This window comes from Trachurus trachurus (genome assembly GCF_905171665.1).
Source record: "Trachurus trachurus genome assembly, chromosome: 16".
In the NCBI taxonomy this organism is placed as follows: Eukaryota; Metazoa; Chordata; class Actinopteri; order Carangiformes; family Carangidae; genus Trachurus; species Trachurus trachurus.
Genome location: NC_139902.1, coordinates 25,970,693 through 25,992,219, shown reverse-complemented (window position 1 = coordinate 25,992,219; position 21,527 = coordinate 25,970,693). Strand labels below are relative to the sequence as shown.

The following is a 21,527-nucleotide window of genomic DNA, read 5'->3' as shown; positions in this document are numbered from 1 at the left end:
AATGAAAAAACGACTCTGCATTTTAATCAGCTGCTTCCTGTTCACTCTCTGTTTGTTTGTTTCTGTTTGTATCAATGACAGATGATAGGTGTTGTATCCAAATAAATCACTTGTTCATTTCAGTGTGTGGCTACAGCTTTGTGGCGCAACTGCACCGCACCTGCTGCTCTCACATGGCTACTTCAGGTGCACCTCGTAATATCGTAAATCGCTAGTGACTGTGAATACATTGATGTAGTAGCTAGCCTAGATTGATATTTTTAGATAGATATGTTTAATTGTCTTTCTTATGCGTCATATAAAAAACGAAATTGTGTTACACACGTCCACCGTTTGGAGATCAGTGCAATGGGCTTTATGCACAGCTCCACTACTTCCTGAAATAGTGTGTGCGTGAGTGTTGGTGTATGATAATGTGACCATTGTTGTGAAGTCAGACACACCTGGATTAATCAATTGGTCCAATAATGTAAGACAGGAAATAAACGAGCGGTCTATTTCAGGAAGTATTGGAGCTGTGCATAAAGCCCATTAATTCAAACAATAGGCTAAGTAGCCTAAAACATAAAAACAACAGATAAAAATGGTCAGTGAATAAAGGAGAATAAAAATGATCATTAAATAGGCTCCTGGTTATAATGTATGTCCAAAATACAGTAGCATATGAGTGCGTTTACAACTTTGTTAATTGAAATTATCTCTTTTTTCCGACAGCAAGTGAATGCGTCACAACAAACTCTGGATCCACTTGTCGCAACATTGAGGAACTTGTTTCTCTGTTGAGTTTCCACCACTGGAGCTGCGACAGGGACGTGGGATGATGCACGGGATGGGGTGAGGTGAACGACAGACAGCGGACAAAGATGTGAAGTGAGAAGAGAAGGAGAGAGAGAGAGAGAGGGAGCTGAGATCCAGAAGAAAGAAATTTGATTTCCGGGCTTTTTTTTTTTTTAATGATAAACTATGGAAAACATATCGAACTTAAGTTCTCCGGATGAGGCTCCGAATCTGACCTCCGCTCACGTTGCGGAGATGATGGACAGCCCGCTCCGGGTAAGTTTCCTCTCAAGTTCACAAGAGAAAGTCCCAGGATTTATACTTAGGCTAATCTTTTTTCGGAGAGGGTGTGGAGAATATGTTCATAAACGCTTTAATCTGGATGTTGACAACTTTGACCTTTCATTTAGTTGATGAGACTTATTCCATCAGAGCACGAAGCTGCTATTTTAGATTATGCCGTTTTGACAATACAACTCATCCTAAAAAAAAATTAAATAGCCTATATAAAACTACTACTCCTCTATGTGTGATATAAATCACGTTGAACCTGTTTCTGCTGTTCAGCTTCACTGAGCACTGTGCACTGATAGGAGCTTTTCTTTCCTCTTTTTCTTTTTTTTGTAACTTCCCTCCTTGAACTCCACTTGGAGCAGGAAGCTATACACACTAATGCCCCAAGACGAGATTAAGTTACTGTCTGGAAACATATTGGGAGTCAAAATCTCAGCCCGGCCTCTAAAGCTCTTTGGGTAATGAGCACTATAGTGTGGTGGTGGTGGACGAGGGAGCCAGACAGCACAGAGATGTATGGGTGTTGGCATCTGTCACAGCTATTCTTCTCAAAGCGATCATGGCTAAATCATTGTGTTGTTGAAAGGCCTTTTAGCCTATACTTCTTTTTAAAGTTTTAAAGTTTTGACTTTGTAAAGTGAATCTCTCGGTGTGTGTATGTGTGTGTTGGTGTATGTTAATGTAAAGCCTCTCCTTCATGACAGTGTGTCAGTCCTCTGCCCTCCCACTCTCTTATGCCAGAGACACATTCTCCTCATGCTCATCCTCCCTTGTCAGTGTGTTTCTCCTCTCTTTCTGCCATGTTTCCTCTGTGTGACATTACCAGTGATGGGTCAGAGAGAGAAAGAGAGAGAGAGAGAGAGTAACAACAGAGGAGGAGTGAGAGGCGTGAGTAATGAGTAATGGCTCATGGGTGGGCTGTAAGAGAATAGACCTACTGTAAGAGTCCTGAACAACTGGCTAATGGTCCCAGTTCCACCCCACCCCTCGGTCCTAAGCAGCCCACCATCCCCAGAGAACATCCTGACTTCCAGAGGGACAATATCTGCCTGTCTCTCGCTTTGCAGATGAAAGTGTTTGCATTGGTGTGACTGTGAAACGTGGATGTTTCTTCTCTAGCAGCAGCAGCAGCAGCAGCAGCTCGACAGCTTTGACAGCGTATATCCCAGTGGTGGTGGTGGTGGTGGTGGTTGTCCATTAGATAACTGGTTCTGGTGGTGATCCATACTCACAGTTTGTCATGGACTATGTTTGGTAACAGTGTTTATTTTAAGGAGACAGCTATGCGGTTATTTTAAGAGAATACAACACCGGAGGGAGGAGAGATGACAGGACATAGAGGGAGCGTGGGATAGAGGGGAGAGACATTCACAGAGAAGGTGTCAGTTCATGGTCACACCTTAAACCCTCAGTCAACTATACTAGCCTATAGGACTTAAAGCAGCTCTGAAGTCAGTGGAGCTTGTTTACTTAAGTAAATGAGCTGATAATGAAGTATAACAATGGAAAAATACCTCAATACACGTCATCCTGCATGTAAAATATCATTTAAATTAAATCAAAGTAGTGTTATCACCAACTAATACTTGAAAAATGACACAGTGAGTGATACATCATCTCATAATATACTGCACTTTATTTATAATAATGCATGTACAGTATAGCATTTTAATGTTGTAGGTTGTCAAACTTTATATACAATTCAGTTGTTTCTATCCATGGAGTCAGTCTGAAAGATTGTGAGGTATTGACTGGGATAGAAAAGGAGAGAAAACTCAACTCCATTTTTTTTTTGCAGTTTTTCCTGAAAAACTGGGTAATTTGACATTCTTGGGAACATTTTGAAACCACTTAAGAAAGAGGAAGCAACATGAAACATGACACAGGAACTCAACTGACACTGCTTTTTTTTCACACATACCCTATTATATATTAAGGTTATTCATGGTTTTTAATGACTCATCTTAATCTTAGTCTCAAAATTAGATGACAAATGAGTGAAGTGAACAGTATAGAGGTTTTTTTTATTTAAGTTACGTGGTTATATGTTAATAGGAGTTAAATCTAGCTCAAGTGGAGTAAAACAATCTAAATATAGTCAAATATATCTTCAGATTAAAGTACAAGTATGATAAAATCAAGTACTCTTCACTACGAGCTAAAACTCATAGATACATGATTTTCCTGTGGTTTGTAGTGAAACCTTAAACAGCCTCGGCAGCTCACTGTTTATATTTGTGCAGAATTTGCTGTTTCCATAGGAGGTGAAGGAGGTGGGTGATGAGAGGCTGCGCCGCTAAAAATAACTGTTTAGCAGCAACAAACTTGGCCACAGAACTACGATGAGTTAAGACATCAGATTCCTCCAGATAACAGGAGGATTTGGTTTAGTCACTCTCTCAAAAACAATTTTTTAGATTTCGAGGCCCAGAGTCAATCATCCTCACAGCTACTGACCCCGCATCTCTCCATGTAAATGACTGTGACTGACATTTCACGGTACCCACTCATTATCAGGCCAGAGTACAGCCCATACAAGATGTATGAACTTTTAGGTAACACTTTATTTGACGCCTATCTCTATAACGCATTATAACCATATTATAAACACTCATAAATGATCATAAAGCTTTATAACAATAATCATAACAAACTATAAAGCATTTTATCATGACTTATAAGGTCAGGTATTGTAATACGTTATAATTGTTAGTAACTTGCTGACAATGCCCACATCAATAAAATGCATTATAAATATAGTTATAATGTGTTATAATTGGCTTATAAACGTGTATAACTATCATTGTAAACACTCATAAATTATCATAAGGCTTTATAACAATAAGCATAACACATTATAGAGCATTATAACTCTATTATAATTCTTGACCTTATAAGCCATTATAAAATGCTCTATGATGTGTTATGCTTGTTATTATCAAGGCTTATGATAATTTATGAGTGTTTATAATGATAGTTATACACGTTTACAAGCCAATTATAACACATTATAACTATATTTATAATGCATTATTGATGCTATTTTTAGTTATTATTAATTATAATGTATTATAATACCTGACCTTATAAGTCATGATAAAATGTTTTTTAGTGTGTTATGATTATTGTTATAAAGCATTATGATCATTTATGAGTGTTTAACAGTGCTATAACTGCATTATAACTCATTAGAAGTATGGTTATAATGCGTTATAGAGATAGGCGTCAAATAAAGTGTTACCAAATTGGAATATGCATGTGGTTATTCAAGTTTGTTTCAGTCTTAATTAATCAATTTCACATAATAATAATGATGATACCATTGCTGACCCTGTAAATCTCTGCAAAAGCAAAAGGATATTGTTTATCCTCGGTATAATGAACAAGACAGTTACATTACACTTTGCAGACTTTCTTGGTAGTACTGTAGGTCTGTTCTTGATCACGTTATGCGAGTGAGAGAGGTAAAATGTTACCATGACAATCTGCATTTTTATTTTCGTTTATTTATTATTTATTTTGGTGAGCGTTCTTCTCACTGGTGAAATAGACAGGCGGATTAACGGTTAAGATTTCATCATACAGCAGCTGAACAGAAATAGTCCTCGTGTGTCCTGTGTCTTCTCTGTCCGTTCTTCCTTCTTTTTTTTTGTTCTCCTCCATCTTTGTCTCGGAGCTGACTTCTCCTCACTCTCCTGTATTCGCGCCGCCCCCCTGTGCAGAAAGTGAAGGGCTTCATCCAGAGATCAGCCCATCCCCAGGAGGGACAGATCTCCATTGTCAGTGGACACAAAGGGCCACGCTGTCTGTCTGTCTGTCCGCCCGCCTGTTGGTCAGTGTCCTGGTGAGGAGGAGGAGGAGGAGGAGGAGGAGGAGGAGGATCGGTGCTGTCAGTCTCCTCGTCAGCTCTCAGGCCCATTCAGCTTTTATCACCTCAGCTACAGAACTGGTTCAGGCAGGCAGGAGGAGACGAACACTTGACATTTGCAGCAGCAGCTGAACATGCTTCAAAGTTTTGTTCTCGGTTTGCTTTGTGCAGGTGCAGGCATATTTTTGTGTAGGCCTATAGACAATATAGAATTAGCTTCAGGTAAAACACAACTCATGCAAAACACAGAGCAGTAATTTATGTGTGAGCATGAGTGTTTGTGTGTGTTCAGCGCGGTCCTTTGATACACTGCACAACAAAGAAAAAAGAAAATCAAATTGACTCCATGTCTGGTGTTTATTTAAAGGATTTTACTCGACACACTGTCAATACACCGGATGCAGTTAAATGTAGAAGACGCAGAAACTACAGAGGACAGTAAACAGACAGCGGAGGAACTGTTGTGCTGCCTTTTATTGTGCCTTGGTGATGAATGATCTCGGTGCACAGAGTTTGTGCTCGCGGTGTGTGTACAGTATTGATGGTGCAATACAAACTCAGTCGTTCTCCTGTCTTGTCGTTTGACTTTAAAATGAGTGCATGAAAGAACACGAGGATCTTTCTTTGATCTGCTGCCTATAGTTTCCGAACCGCATTGTTCAGAGGTTGTACTGTATCACTGTGTCGTCCTGTTCTTTGGTGTCACTTGTTCGACTAAATCCCTAATCCTTCCTTTTTAAAAAAAACATCAAATTAATATCATTTGGAAAAAAGCTAAAAGACAACTTTCTTTTCGGTGGCTGGTCTGGAACAACCCGACAATTACAGAGGACTTCATCAAACACAAGCGCTAATGAGTAAAAGGAAGAGTCCACTCTATAACAGGAAAAGGAAAAAGCTGCCAAATATAGATGAAGTGGTGGAGGACGTACATCCATCTTTTTTTTTACTTGAGCAGATTTAGTGAAACAATTTGAAATATTCTGTTGCAACCAAAAGTTTTGGGTTCAAATGTCAGTCAGTAAAAGTGTAACAATTATAAAAGAAATATATTTAAGTTTCAAAGGTAAACATGCTCAGGATGCACATCACTGACCTTTGTCCTTTCAAAGTGTTCAATTTATTGTTTTGAATTTAATAGATAGGATACGGATTCATTTAAGTGCAGTTAAGTCTATTAAGAAGAGAAATAAAGGAGAATTGACCTACATGTAACAATCACATTTCATGTATTCAGTATTTCTCACACTACTCATCTTGCTCCAGTCCGACAGTGGAAGTCATCGTCTTTATGGAGAGCCGTTCAGAATAGAGGCAACCCTTCCCTCAGGGATCACTGTTCATTTCCAGCTTAGATGCAAAGGAAGTGATGTTGTGTTCGATCAGCTGTTACACTTGTTGATACAAACATGTAGCCAGCGGTTTATCACCTCTGACAAGGTCTGTATGATATGCAAAAAAAATAGATATAGATATGATGATGTGATTTTTTTTGTTGTTGGGCTTGCAGCAAACAAACATGGAACATCTCTACTTCTCTATAGCACCACGACACTTTAAGGTGCCAACAGTGTTGTGGCACATTTAACCTCCATTAAAACAAGTTGCAGCTCATGCACTTGGATATTGCACTTAACCATATTGAGATTTGATTATATTTTGTTTGCTTGATTGTGAAGCTCTACCTGTAACCAAGGGTTATCTCTGACTGACCCTGTTGACTCTCTGTGACCTTAACATGTCTCTCACTGTCTCAGGACGACCCATTGCTGCATAGTGAATTTGAATTTCCCTCCAGAGGATGAATGAAGTATTTTTCTTCTTCTCCTTCCTCTTCAATGAGACTTAACAGCCTGAAAAACTGTGCGGTAATGTAAAACATCACCCGAGTAGCAAAAGGCCACAGCAGCAACACAGTGCAACACAGGGAGCCTTGTAGTGTGTTTTGACGTCCCTTCCTTTGCTTTGCCCTGGGTAAAGTGTGTAATGTTTGCTTAGCAAGCTGACAAGCCAGAGGCAACTCCCAGTGAGCCGGCCTCGCCTCTCCTGGCCCGGCCTGACTTGGCCTTGTTTGCTCTTCCTGTCACAGGAAAACTCTCTCTCACTCTCACTCTATTGACATCTCTCTCTCTCTCTCTGTGTCTTGCTTTCTCTGTTTATGTCTCTCTCTCTCTCTCTGCCTCCTGCTTCCTTTCTCTCACACTCTGCTGCTGAGTGTATTTCTCTCCCTCGCTGGGTGCAGCATTAGGCTCCTGCTGTCAGAGTGAGGTGCTTGATTCCCGCTGCGACCACATATTCTGACAATGCATGCGCTCTTTCTCTCTTTTTTTTTCTCCCACCAGCACTGACACAACAAACAAACAAATAGAAGAATAATAGTAATGAGGCTGAATGTAGTGTCCGCCGCCAAGCTTATTCTGACGTGCGCGAATCCAATAGAAGGTGAGATGAATCCCTCCTCACACTCCATATTTCCACTTCTCCCGTGTGAAGTCTGTGGAATAAACTTCTCCTCAGGCTGTACATCCACTTCCTTGTACTCTCACTGCACTGTCTCTATCTCTCATGCACACACAGACACACACAGCCAAACATGGCTTTCTGCCCCCCGGCCCCCTTCTCAGTATTAACTAGCAGCCTATCCTCCTCGTGTGGGCTCAGTAACAGCAACGCAGCAGGCCACTTACACTCTGTCCTATAAAGCTTGACAACTTTATTGATCTTGGTTTAGCGAACAGACCACAGCTGGCCTGAAGGATGACGCGAGTCTGTCTGATCATGAATTACTGCTGAGCTCTAGTCATCTCTTATACACACACACACACACACTCGCTCTCTCTGTCTGCTTCCTCGTTTGAGGATGTAGTCCGCCGTTGCACACCTACACACACACAAACATACACTCTTTACCTTCATGTGATATCCGTCCCCAAGGAATCTCCACATCAAGCTGCCCATCTGCTCCCCAGCTCCTCCTAAATCCTGTTTACCTCAGACTCGCTGCCATCATCAGCACACACATAATGCATATACAGATACACGTACACACACACATACACACTGGAAATCAAAATCCTGTTTACCTCTGGTGCGGCGTCCTCCCTGCTGCAGTGTGTTACAGGTCAGTGGACTCATCAGACTTGGTGTCGAGCTAAATGTGAAGAGGAGATGGAGGCAGACTGTGAAATAGAGGCAGACGACTGGACTGCATGTGGTGGTGATTTTGAATTTATAAAATTACCCATAAATCCACACGGCTTAAATTCTTTATCAGGCTGGTGGTGGTGGTGAGGAGATGATGAGTTGTGTTATGCAATAATAAAGAGTAGTGGTTTTACTTTTAAAGTGGACTGTTAGATGAAATTAAACTGTGTGATGATGATTAAATAAATTGAAACTAAAACTGGCCAGCTGGTTTAAGAGAAGCAGCTTTTGGTCTTCCCTCACTTTTTCACTTCACTACTCTGATACTTGGAGGAAGTGAGGAAGGAAACGGTCGTTTCGCTGTGTTACAGCCGCCACCGCCACCACGGTCGTTTTTGATCGATGGCTCCTATCAATTTGGATTTATTATGATATGCATGTGAATTATTCTGGACGTGACATGGGTGTGTGTGTATGACATGTTTATCAGTGGAGAAAATTGGCAGCAAATTGGACTCTACTTGAACTTCAAATTAAGATGCAAATCTGAGTCATAGGAAAACCTCCTTTGGGTTTTATTATACTTGAATGAATGAAAAGCATAATTTTATGTTTTTGTTTCATGCAGATTCCCATTAGCTTCAGCCTGTAGCTACTTTGTTTTTGGTGCCAAACATGCATGCATGCCAAGAGAACATGAACAACATGCTGAGCATTTACAGTAAGCCGCTAAACATTAGTATGTTGTTGCATGTAGCATGTTACAGTAGCATCCTGTCATTAGTATTTAGCACAAACCGCATGTGCAGCCTCACAGACACTGCTGTACACTCCGAGTCATAGCATTTATTGTGTTTTTACTTTTTGACGACTATCATATACTAGACATATTTCTCTATTCATAAATAATTTGACAATTATTGAGGCCAGAAATAAAATATGTGCAACTTTAAATCATAACTTAATGGATTGATATGCAGTTTACCGTAGGAGAAACAACACTTCTGCTTCTATAATGTGTTTCATTTTTGATGGTTGCACTGAATCTTTTAGGTGAAATAACTGTGAGAGAGGTTGGCATAAAGCTGATGTAAAACTACATAAATATCACATGGAGGCAGTGAAGGGCAGCAGCTCAGAGAAACTGGAAGTATTCATGAAGTGCAAATGTTGATTCAGAGCTGTCATCCAGAATAAATGAGCTTATCTTAGTGTATCTGATATGTGCAAAGAGACATCCACATGTAGCCTACTCATAAGATGAATTTACATTTTCTTTTTTTTAAGGATGAAGTACATATTAGTTCTGTATTGATATGCGATATCAAGATTTGTGATGCTCCATCTAGCTCCTGCGCACGGTTGAAATCTTATATCTTATATTTTTTTCTCCTGTAGTAAAAGCCAACACCTGCAGCGGGTGAGATCCTGTTACACTGCTGCTCTCATCAAAAGACAGGTTATTAAACTGAAGAAGTGTACTACCATCATCATCCTTTTGTCTGGTGCTCCTCTGCACACTTCACCGTATACTTTCTCTGAGAGGCCTGTGGCCCGTTTTTCTCTCATCCAGATAATTTGATTTTGGATTTTTGGTGAATGACTCCAACAGTGTGAAGTCTAATTACAGCTCTCCCCCCTCTCTCCTCTTCATTCATGACGTCCGGTAATGTTATGAACAGATGAACAGTTGACAGACCTCTGGATCGTGCGATAGAGATGATCCGTCGTGTTTGGAGACCAGAGGAATCTGTTTACCGTGGCATCATTTAACCACAGTGCTGTTATCTCATTGTCAACAATATCAGATGGATGTTATTGACAATAATCCCCGCCTGCCTCGTCCAGTAGAGTGGACCCCCTGAACTTGAGGAGAGAGCACGCTGCCACTTCACATATCAACCAGTCGCTCATCTGTTGTCCCTGCTTCCTTTTCCCATCTTTCCCTTTTAAACAGTTTCTACTGTAATCCCTCACACTCACTCATTCACTCCTCTCGCCTCTGATCCTTTTGTTTTCCCTCCGTCTCTCTCTCTTTCATGATGCTCTTTCAAGGGATAAACACTTGTGTGGATGTGCTCGGCTGTTGTTACTTCTTTTTTTCTTTTTTACAGTGATTGAGTTTCTTTCTTTAGATTTTCATTATTCATATTCCTCCCCCACTGTGTGCTTTCATTTCTCTGTAAACTTTGTCCGCCCACAGCCGCCGGTATGTTTATGACCTAAAATTAAATTTCCTCCTGGCAATAATTTTCCAAGCATATGGGGGGGTGGGGGGTGGGGGGGGGGGTGGGGGGGGGGGGGGGGGCAGCTTTGTGTATTCTTGAAACACTTAAACCAAATGAATCCTGTTTCTCCCTCCATCAGTTAAACAGCAATCATGAATTCGTGCTGTTGGCTACAAAAAGATATCTATCTTCTCCTGTTATTATGACATTATGTAAGTTTTAATAATAAGATAATAACAGTCTGAAGGCATTTTTAGGGCACCATAGAAACAGTATATTGGTTCGTGGCTCAATCATTACGATCCAGACTGAAATGTCTTAACAACAGCTGGACTGGTTTTCATACAAATCTGTGCAATCATTCATTTTCGCCGTCATTATTATACAAGTTCTTCTCCGTAGCTTGATTGCGGCCAGTAGCAGCCTTTTATTTATGCACAATTACAATGCAAAACCAAACAAAACACATGTCCCTACAGTGCATAAACAGATAATCACCTATACTAAACACTTTCCATGTTCCCTCAGTACTGCATGTGTCTTTCACTGGTGAATGGTGCTTCGGATGGTGAATGTGTCTTAAGAATAAAAGACGCTCTTGGCTGTTTTGTCCTGCAGCATTGCATGTCTTCTCTTATGCTATATTGCGTTATGTTTTGTTTTTGAAACATTGCTAAGCTGCTTTACTGAATCAAGATGGTGAACATACAGTATAGTCATCATGTACTGTACATGTGAGCTTGCTGACATTAGCATATAGCTGGGGCCTTGTGCTCCAGTGTTTCCCACATTGCCTTTGTTTCTACAACAGCAATGTAGGCCACACACAACCAAAACACTGCATGCGTGTCATGTTTGTTTCTCAAGGTGCGAAACAACCTGCATCCAGATTTTCGTGAGGTGTCGAATATCGTGGGAGAGATGTGATGAGGGTGTGTTTGTGTTTTGGGGTATGTGAGTCAAATGTGGTTGTGCATTTTGCTGTGAGACACAACTTTATATATGTTATATAATAAGAAGCTTTTGTTCTAAAGGAGCACACACACACACACACAAACACGTGCATAGTGCCTTTGAGCAGAGCACCAGTGGAACAAAGCTCTCCGTGGTTGTCATGGAAGTGACAGATGTGACAGCTGGAGAGAGAGGACTTGGCGGGGAGTATTATGGGGTGTTTATAATTGTTGTGTGACAAGTAGAGCATCACCTAATCTCCTGTCTGTTTACTGTTTGTTTCCTCAGACCTATCTCCTGGGAATCATCATCTCTATATGTGGGAACGTCCTCATCAGCGTTTCACTCAACATCCAGGTACGAGGCGCTGGGATCCAGTCGTGCATCAGGCGCTCCGCTCACAGCGGGCTCTTAGCTCCTGTAAAGACTCAGTTTTGCACTCTCTGAGAATTTGCTAGGCTGCTTCTCTCCTGGTAGTTTGTTTTTTTGTTTTTGCTCTCTCTTCAGCAAACTCTGAATGTGTTCATTAGGACTGACTGTGTGATCTGCCCGCCGACACATTCACAGCAGGTTTTGTGCATTAGAAAACGGCTCTGAAATGAAAACAAACGCACAAACGGGAATGTTTAAACACCAGACATACATCTCAGTTTAACACAATACATTTCATTCAAACAACACATTCTTCACACTTTGTGTCTGGACCTCTTTATCACACTAATTACGGCCTATCGGCGTATTAAATGCACCCCAGATGGCCTTATGAGCGATTTTTAAAGCGGTGTGTTTGCAATTGTTTTTTAGCGACATGCTGTTATAAATAATCAATTCAAAATCATTTAAGCGACATGTGTAATTCATTAATCACACACACACACTCTCACTCATTTGTATTTACCAGCCTAAGAGGCTTTAGAGCCTCTGGTCTAAAAACGTACCTGTTTAACATCTGGATTGTTTCGTTTTAATTGTTTTTTTTTTCTACTTCACGATTCAGTGGTTCACTAGATCTGTCTGGAGCTTAATTACACTCTGTCAGAAAAATGCAGCAACAGGTGCATTAACCTAGGTGTTGGTGGCAGCAGCTTGCAAGGTGTGTGTGTGAGTCGGACTTCAACGAAAATGTGAAAACTTGCTGGAAAAATGCTGATGTTTACGAGGCAGAGTGAGCTCACAGACATGATTATTAAGTATATTATACTGTACATTTGTGTTTGTTTGTCGCTGCCTCAATGATTTGCTAAAGTGGCGCCACGCCTCTTCTGGGATGAAATGTTAATCAGCCGAGTGTCACGGTGTTGTGTTGAAAACTGCACCAGAGCCCCCGTGATGCTGTATTATCTCTTAAATTGCTCATTTTTCCAGCTCTGTGTTATTTGTCTATGGAAGTTGTTAATGTCTGTGTGATGCATGTTTGAGTTTGTCTTGTGCAGCTCTACAGTAATTGGATCCACTTAATCTGAGTGTTGCCTCCTGTTCCCTCTGTCTGTCTCTCTCTTTCTCTCTCCTGACAGAAATATGCTCATGTCCGTCAGTCGCAGCGAGGCTCCAAGCCCTACTACACCTCCCTGATGTGGTGGTGCGGGGTGATTCTCATGGGCATTGGGGAGCTGGGGAACTTCGCTGCCTATGGCTTTGCCCCAGCATCACTCATCGCCCCACTGGGCTGTGTGTCTGTCATAGGTAAGGGCTACCCTTTTCTCTCATACATTATCCATGCATGAGGGGTGAGCAGGATGAAAGGTTGTTTCCTTCGAGACAGCCATGTGGGCTCTTTTACTTCTGATCCTGTCATAAACAACCCTCTTCATGCCAGGTGTTTAATTTATGTATTTATGTAAACTGACAGGATTTTACTTTTCAGTGTGAAATCTGAGGGAGAAAAAGTCTATAGTGTATGGTTACTCTTAAAAAGAGCAGAAGCATTGCTGCAGTAGGATTCATTTCATATTTTAGTCAGCAGTCTCCCTAGGTGTTATTGGAAGATTTTCCGAATACTGTTTTTTATCACAATGAGTTGTGTAATCTTATGCAACGATTTGAAAACTCATACTCACACCTCTATCTACAGTTTACTGGAAACATAAATCCTCTTAAAGTCTGTCGAAAAATGAGGAAGGACTAACCCAACACATCAGATACAGTAGATAGTTTCAAAATTGAATTTTTTTTGATCATGTGTGAAAGCAAATTCCCATTTTTTCATGACACTGCATGACTTTTGTATGTAGGTGTGCAAACCACATAACCATCATACCAGATACTTGGGGTTTAGAGAAAAATATGGTGGATTTGGTTAAATTGTACATGGTTTTGAAGTCACTATAATGAAGTTTAATGGTTAAATATATAAATAGGACTTCAACCAAACAGCCATAAAACATTTTTATGATTCTTTAGTCACTATAAGTTGATATTTTACTGCCACAAATCTGGAAACTTCCTTTGCATGTGTACATGAATCACGAACCTCCGTGTGCCTGGATATGGGACTGCAAATAGATATCTAATGTGTTAATGTCCACATTAAGTGAGAAAAGTGAATGATGTGTGACTGTGATATGATGAAACATCCTGCTGAGTTAGACTTTGGATAAAGTCTGGAGACAGTTTATGAAAAATACAAAAAGTGTTTTGACAGTTACATATCTTGTTCTTCAGGCTCTGTACTGTATACATAACTAATGTTCTGAGTTGGTTGATGCTCTCCAGGACGTAGGCAGACATTGTTCCTTTGTCAAACCTCTGGTGCAGTTTGCAAAATCATACAAAAAGAAACTAGTTCTGAAACAAAGTTTTATGGAAACAAAAAAAATCAACCTTCATCAAAATGATGGAGCGACAAAAATGTGGATAAAAAAAAATTCAACGAACAGCTAATGACCCAATGTGTAGCACCTCATCTGTCAGACATGGTGGTGGCTCAGGTGGAGCTGACACAGTGGCATTTATTAATCATTTAGAGAGGCAGCAGTAGCATGGATGCAGAGGTATACAGGAGCAGTGTGTGTCCAGATTCAGCCAGATGCATCAACATTGATCGCACTTTGGACATTTTCTCAATCCGAAGGACAACGATCTGAATCGTGCAACCAACTCAGTTGAAGAGTTCTTCAAGAACTTGAGTCTGTACACTGATCTCAGCTGTTTTTCTCTTGCTGAAGGCCAGAGAGACTCCACAATAAGACAGAGCTGAAGGTGGCAGCATGACAGCAGCATTCATTCAGTAATTTTATTGCATGTCTTTGTAGATTCACACAAGTCTGAGGCCAGTCTCACACCTACAGTATGGGGTGATCTAGAGTCACCAGTTAACTTGCATGTGTTTTGATAGTGTGAGGAAGTACAGGGGTTAGAAACCATCACACGCACACACTCGACACAGAAAGCCTTCGGGTTAAAACCCAGAGCAGCAGTGTGAGAGCAAGTCGAGTCTTGTCACTTTAATATTGTATCAATTATTGTATTTCAAAGTGAATGATCTGAAACACAGAGCCAGATATTGACCAGACATATTTGATCCGAATCATTTTTAAAACGTTTGAAATGTTTATTTAAGTCATTTAGGATTGAAAAAACATCTAATGTTATGGCCCATTAAAACAATATAGGATCTATGGACAATAAACAGAATAAATATAATTGACTAACCTAAACGTTAGGAGGACATCCTCCTTCTTAGCCTTCAGTAAATATCAGCCCTCCTTGAACAGGAGCTGAACTGTTTACATGTCGTTGGGAGCGTTAGGTGTTGACATGTGTTGATGACATTCTGGGTCTGTCACATCGGCCGCCTCAGTGACGCAGCTGAGTAATCCACTGACACACCTGCTATTAGCCGCCTCCTCCTGATTTAAATAACACTGAAGGCTTGACACAACAACAACGAAGCCTCAGTCTGTTGGCGGTGTGACTCCTCCTCGCTTAGATGTTATTTATAGACACAGACACAAAAAAGAAAATTTAAGAGCAAACCATGGACATGGAAATTAACTTTATTAATGAAGTTCTTCTGTGGTTTGTTTGCATCCTGTGCATCACAACTAAACAAATGACGATGATCACAGGAGGTCAGTGTGGGTGTCCATCCTCCCAACTCACAGTTTCTTGGACCCAAAATATGATGTTAGACCCATTTTGTATTTTGCGGATAAGGTGATAAATACAGTAATTTAGATTTGTTGTATTTATCCTGATCTCATATATTGAGGTTATAAGAATGCTTATTAGTTAATAATAACTGTACTCTTCTTACGAGGAGGCCACACTGGTTTTTGACTGTGCTCATGATTATTGTCCTGTTTTGGGTTGCTGCACAGTTTTTATTTAGTTGTAACTTGAAGAGAGGTTTCAATAAACCCTTGAAAAGAAGAACTGTGGAGTTTTGTGGCTTAAGACACGCATCCACTACATTCTCGTGCTCCAGTTTTATGTAGTGTGTGTTTAAAAAGTAAAAAGAGATGGAGCCACACTAGCAGATGATCTGGTAACCCTTTAATTTGAAATAACAAGTAATTGCTTTGTAATGCTTACAAATAGCCTACAAATAACGGTAAATTTCATAGCTATGTCGAGAAATGTAGCCAAGAAATAACGATTGGTTGCATAGAAATAGCCCAGAATTATCGGTCAATTGCAAGGACTTGGTGAAGAAAAATTCTGTCCTTTCCCAAAAAATTCAAAGCATGAAAAGCATGTGTAATCTTTTGCCTTTATGAAAAACATGACCCTAGTATGAAATTGACCATTATTTCTAGGCTATTTCTTGACATTATCACACAATTAAATGTTATTTCTAGGCTATTTCTTGACATTACTACGGAATTAGTTGTTATTTCTAGGCTATTTCTTGACATTATCACATAATTATGACATAAATCAAAGGGTTACCGATGATCTATATATCTATTCTCCAGATTTCACAGTTGCTTGTGTTACTCCTGACATTGTGAATAGGTACAGCAGTCAGAATGAATTAAAAGCTGTCGTGAACTGAGCTGGATTCATTAGCCAATCAAAACAAAGCCCGCCCCGGTTGCTACAGCTGGCAGCTGCTGCAGTGCAAACACTCTCAACTCAGGTTAAATATTGAACAGGTTTACTTCTTCCCTCCTGCCACCCATCACTCACCGCTGCTGCTGCTGCTGCTGCTGCTGGAGGAGGTGGTGTTGGTGGGTGAGTCATGGATATTAATGAGAGCTATTACCCCCAACGCTTCAAACGATTTTCCTATAGTCGTGTCTCTTAAGTGGATGAATGGTTCGAATAAAGCAGTGAACCAAACCACGAATGGTGTTAAGAAGGCAGCCCCCTCTGTTGTTGCACTTGTTTCACTGAGCACGGTTTACTTTCTAAAACGCTTTTTTATCACAATAACAGGATTCGGCACTATGCTCTACGGATAGCAGTAACCTCTTAGCGCTGTGTCACTGCGTCTGCAGCTGACATTATAATGACTTCTCTTTAGAGACACAGGTATTAGCAATTACTCCGCTCATTTCCATTTTACTATCATTATTATATCCTTATAAAAACACTGACAGCTACAGGCCCTGTGTTGAATTGTGTGTGAGAGTGTGCGTGAATAATCTGCAGCTCAAATGTGCTGAAGGAGAGTCTTGAAGAATTAATGAAGCCAGAGATGAAGAGGTGATTGGACGGGAGAGGGAGGTAAAAGGAGAGGAAGATGTCTGCAGCCGCGACACGCTCTGTCATCCTCCGAGCTAATAAGTGGAGCTGAGGCGGCGGGGGTGGCGGGGAATGTGCGGGTTGCTGTCTGTCGCCGTGACTCCACCTCTCACCTCATGCTGCTTCACACACACACACACACACACATAGTGCATAGCTGTAGTGGTGTGTAAAAACATCTGGGTCTAACATACACACACTCCTCCTGCTGCTGCGTTGTTGTGCAACAGCTGAGTGAGGGATCATTGGGTGGGTGGTGGCAGTGACAAGTTATATCCAAAATATTATACATTACATATTATTAGTTACTGTCATTTGAAAGTAATTAGTTGCATTATAATATTACTGTCTCTGAATTGTACAGTAATGCACTGCACTACTTTTGCATTACTTTCGCCAAAATAACCACAGAAATGTGACTATAAAATGTAGTTTATTGCAGCTGATTATACATTCAGTGGACGGTGATGTAGCGACTGCATGTGTAGGCCCCTTAAAGCTACTAAAGCTACGTTTTGCTGGTGATCTACCAAGAGTAACTGCCTAAATGGCCGCACGTGCAAACTGCAGGGTAGAAATTACAGTTTTGCGAGTTGTAATCGAGACGCACGGCCTATGCTACAGCAGTTGGAGTGACCCAGATGCAGGGAAATGCAGACATGAAAGAACTTTTGCCACTAACTCATTCGTGTGAGTGGCTCCAAATCAGCCTTTAGTTCATCCAACAGCTCCGAAATTACCTGTCTGGTAGATGATATGAATTATGTTTTCCTTTTGTTTTATGTGTTCCTTTAGTAAACATGAAAATCTTATATTCTATTACTGTATGTAGACTCTGCTGTAATATTAGGCTGATTAGCTGATAAGTTTGCACCAGTTTTTATACAAGCAAACCTTTAGCAGATCAGGCCCCTAATATAGTAAAAATGCTTTGTAACGCGCATTACTTGGATTGTAACGGGTAAAATATTACAGAAATTTTATTTGTAATGCATTATATTACTGCGTTACAACAAATAGTAATACATTACTGTAATTGCGATACTTTTGTGACACGTTACTGCCAACACTGATGGGTGGGCGGCCCAGGCCTGGGGGACAGGGAGGTGAGTAAACATGATGTAGGTTGAAGTGACTGGGTGGTGTGAAGAGAGGAGAAAAGGGGACAAGAGGGAGGGAGAGGTGAGAGGAAGGATCTGAATGAAATGAGACAACAGGTAGAGATGTGTCGAGAGCGGAGGCAGAAGAGGAGGGAAGGGACAGGATTGGATCGGATCGTGGGAGCTGATGATGATGCTGCTGCTGCCATCATCATCACCCACCCCCCTGTCCCCGCATGTCACACTGGCACCCCGACGCTCCACGGAGAGCAATTACTAGTGTCCCCCGTCCACGGAGCACATCGGTGTCTATTAGGAATGACAGCATCATCCCAGATGCTGTTGTATGGAGGAGCAGAGCATCAGGAGGAAGAAAAAAAAAGATTCACACGCTGCTTCAGCATCGCTCGCAGACGTCACACCTGCAGCACTGTAACAAAGATGTGTGTTGAGCACAGTGTCAGGCCGTGTAAAGTCCAATACAAGCCTGCTTTTAAAGGAGAATTCCGGTCATTTTTGACCCCTAAATCGTTGTCCTGATGGTCACCCACCACAACAAACACATGACTACAATCCTTACGAGACACCACTGAACTCATATAGTGTTCAGTATAAACAGTATAAACTTTGTGTTTTTGCATGTAGTCACTCACCTCAGTTAGCCTAACTCTGAAACACCCTGAAAGACATTACTATCCGATTGCAGAGCGCCTGCTCTCCCCGCCACAGAAACAAACACTTTTTCCTTGTTGCGATGATTTCTTTACAGAAATAAACGGTTGGAGATATTTTGGACATTACCACTGCACTGCTCGACCGTTTATTTTTGTGTGGTGGAATAGAAAATCTTGAAAAATAGACATTGCATACTGTTATAGGCTATGGTTAGATTACTTTTTTATAAAATCTATAAACTTTGTAGCGACTCTGTGACATCATGGTTACTAGTTTGTGACACTGTGAACAAATAAGATGTGCAACGTGATAACAGTTTGTACTTTTTGAGTACGACCAGACTTTCCCTGCTTTGATCTGTTCATATCTCTCTGTGAGGGGGATGAAGAATATTTGACAGTGTGTGTACAGCATGTGTGTGTGTGTGAGAGAGAGAGAGATTCCCATTACAACACAACTGACAAACGGCCAGACCACATCTACCTACCTACCTCCATAAACATGCAGGGGCAGTGACAGAGTCGCGTATATACCCCCAGAGGTTCAGTTCCTGCCTGCTGCCGTATTTCTCATTTCATCAAGCCGTGTGTGTGACTATGACTTTGTATGGAGTTGCTATGGTTACTTGTTAGATCCAGCCGGTCCCAGAGGCAAAAGGACGAGTCCTAAAATGTGTATACACGAATATACGAACGAACACACGCTGGTGGTGGTATATGAAATATTTAGCGACGCTTGTTTCATCAGAATACCAACGAGAGTCTTTATAAACTTCCAGTTTTGACAGGAGCTTCCCTGCGGCATCACACACACGCACACACACGCACACACACACGCACACACACACACACACACACACACACACACACACACACACACACACACACACACACACACACACACACACACACACACACACACACACACACACACACACACACATATGTCCTCTGTCCTCTGAAAGACTCTCCATCAGGATCATGTTGTATATAGACACAGCCATTGAGCATAATGGTTTATAGTAAAGCTTATAGTCACAGCTTGGCTTTATCAGCTGTAGAGTCAGTTTAACGTCCTTAAAAAAGAAAGAAAAAGCCTGTCATGCCACTTCAACCGCAACCACTGTGTGTGTGTGTGTCTGTGTGTGTGTGTCTCTGACATATCGAGCTGTTTATGCTCCGTGGCTAATCTCCTTACGATGGTGCCAGAGCCTCTACACACAAACTCAACCTGCCTGTATGTCTGTCTGTCTGTATGTCTGTCTCTTTCTTTTCAGTCATTTCCAGCAATTCCTCTATTCAGTTAGCTTGTTGCTGCTGTCTGAGTGCCATCACCTGCACATCTGTCTTTCTCTTAAAGGGATAGTTCAACATTTTGGCAGATTCCCCCATTGCCATAATCCCTATAGTCATAGCAGTTGGTGAATTACCTTTAATTATCGGTGCATATAATTGTTTTGAGATCAGCGGGGCAGAGACATGAGCTGCTCAGTGAACACAATGGCGGTGAACGGTACAGTTCCTCATCAAACTCATCAAATACACAATCCAACAACTAAAAAACGCTCTCATGGACAAGTTGTGACCTGCACATTCACCACACTATGACGTAATGGTGTATAATTATGTAACATTACGACACATGAGGCAAATACTCAGAACTACTTGCGCTTTTGAAATCACTCTGCCCAGCAGCCGTGTCTACTCTGAATGTAGTTCCAGCTGCATTTGCCTCGAAAACAACTCTGTCCTGTAATGTTACATGATTATTTCGTAGCGTGGTGAATGTGCAGGCCACAACTTGTCCACCAGAGCGTTTTGGAGTTGTTGGATTGTGTATTTGATGAGTTTGATGAGGGACAGAGGGACCTGTACCGTTCACCTCCATTGTGTTCTCTGAGCAGCTCACGTCTCTGCCCCGCTGATCTCAAAACAACATGCACCGATAATTAAAGGTAATGAACCTATTGCTATGTCTACAGGGGATTATGGTGATAAGCGAATTTGCCAAGATGTTAAACTTTCCCTTTAACCTGTGTGTGTGGCAGTGGTTCACAGCTGCTATATTGGTGTGCACTGTGTAACAACAAAGCTGGGAAATGTTTCTGCTCAGTGATGTTGTTGAGGATGTGCAACACAGCGGCCTCGGTGTGTGTTATTATGTAAACTGGCCTCGTCTCTGTGACAGGCTGCATGTGTGTGTTTGCTTCCCTGTCAGTTTGTCTTGTTTGTCATAGTGTTTGTTTTTCTGTATCAGGCCGCTACGTCCACCTGTGTGTGTGGCCATCCATCTGCGTATCAGCCTGTTTATCAGCATGTCTGTATGTATGTGTGTGTGTGTGTGTCAGTGCTACATATCTGCCCGTGTCACACCGTCAATCTGTCTCCGTGACAGCCAAACGCTGTATGTTTATTCGTTTCGCTCGCTGCTGTTCGGCGCATATCCCAGGGAAACATTAAGGAGCCCTAATCTGAGGCTTAGCCCATGTGAAGCTGATTGCTTTTTTTCAGCGTCACAGTTTTTGACAATGATATTGATGAATGGGTTCATGAGAAATGTGGCATGTGGCGGCAGAGCATTTTTGCTCGTAATTTGATGCTGACGTTACGAAGTCCTAATGAGCTCCATTTATCTGAGCAGCGCTGACAGGTTTTATGATGCTGATCAATATCAACATGTCACGGACTGTGTGTGTGTGTGTGTCTCAAGTGTACAAGCTGTCTATTAATGTGGACTTATGTATTCACAGCGCACAGTAAATGTATAAATCCAGCTGTGTATCTTTGTGTTTGCAACACT

The 21,527-nt window shown here is 41.3% G+C and overlaps 1 protein-coding gene across 1 annotated transcript in view; it reads left to right on the top strand.

Annotated features, from left to right (window-relative positions):
- Nucleotides 1-801: 801 nt before the first annotated feature.
- The window catches only part of nipal2 (NIPA like domain containing 2), a gene marked incomplete at its 3' end in the record, with an annotated part of 29,395 nt that continues 8,669 nt past the window's right edge, over nt 802-21,527 (top strand). Inside the window, exons 1-3 of the mRNA XM_083989025.1 lie at nt 802-1,053; nt 11,554-11,622; nt 12,780-12,948. Of these exons, the coding sequence (XP_083845151.1) occupies nt 964-1,053; nt 11,554-11,622; nt 12,780-12,948 (328 nt within the window). The 5' untranslated portion in view covers nt 802-963. The remainder of the gene's footprint in view (nt 1,054-11,553; nt 11,623-12,779; nt 12,949-21,527) is intronic.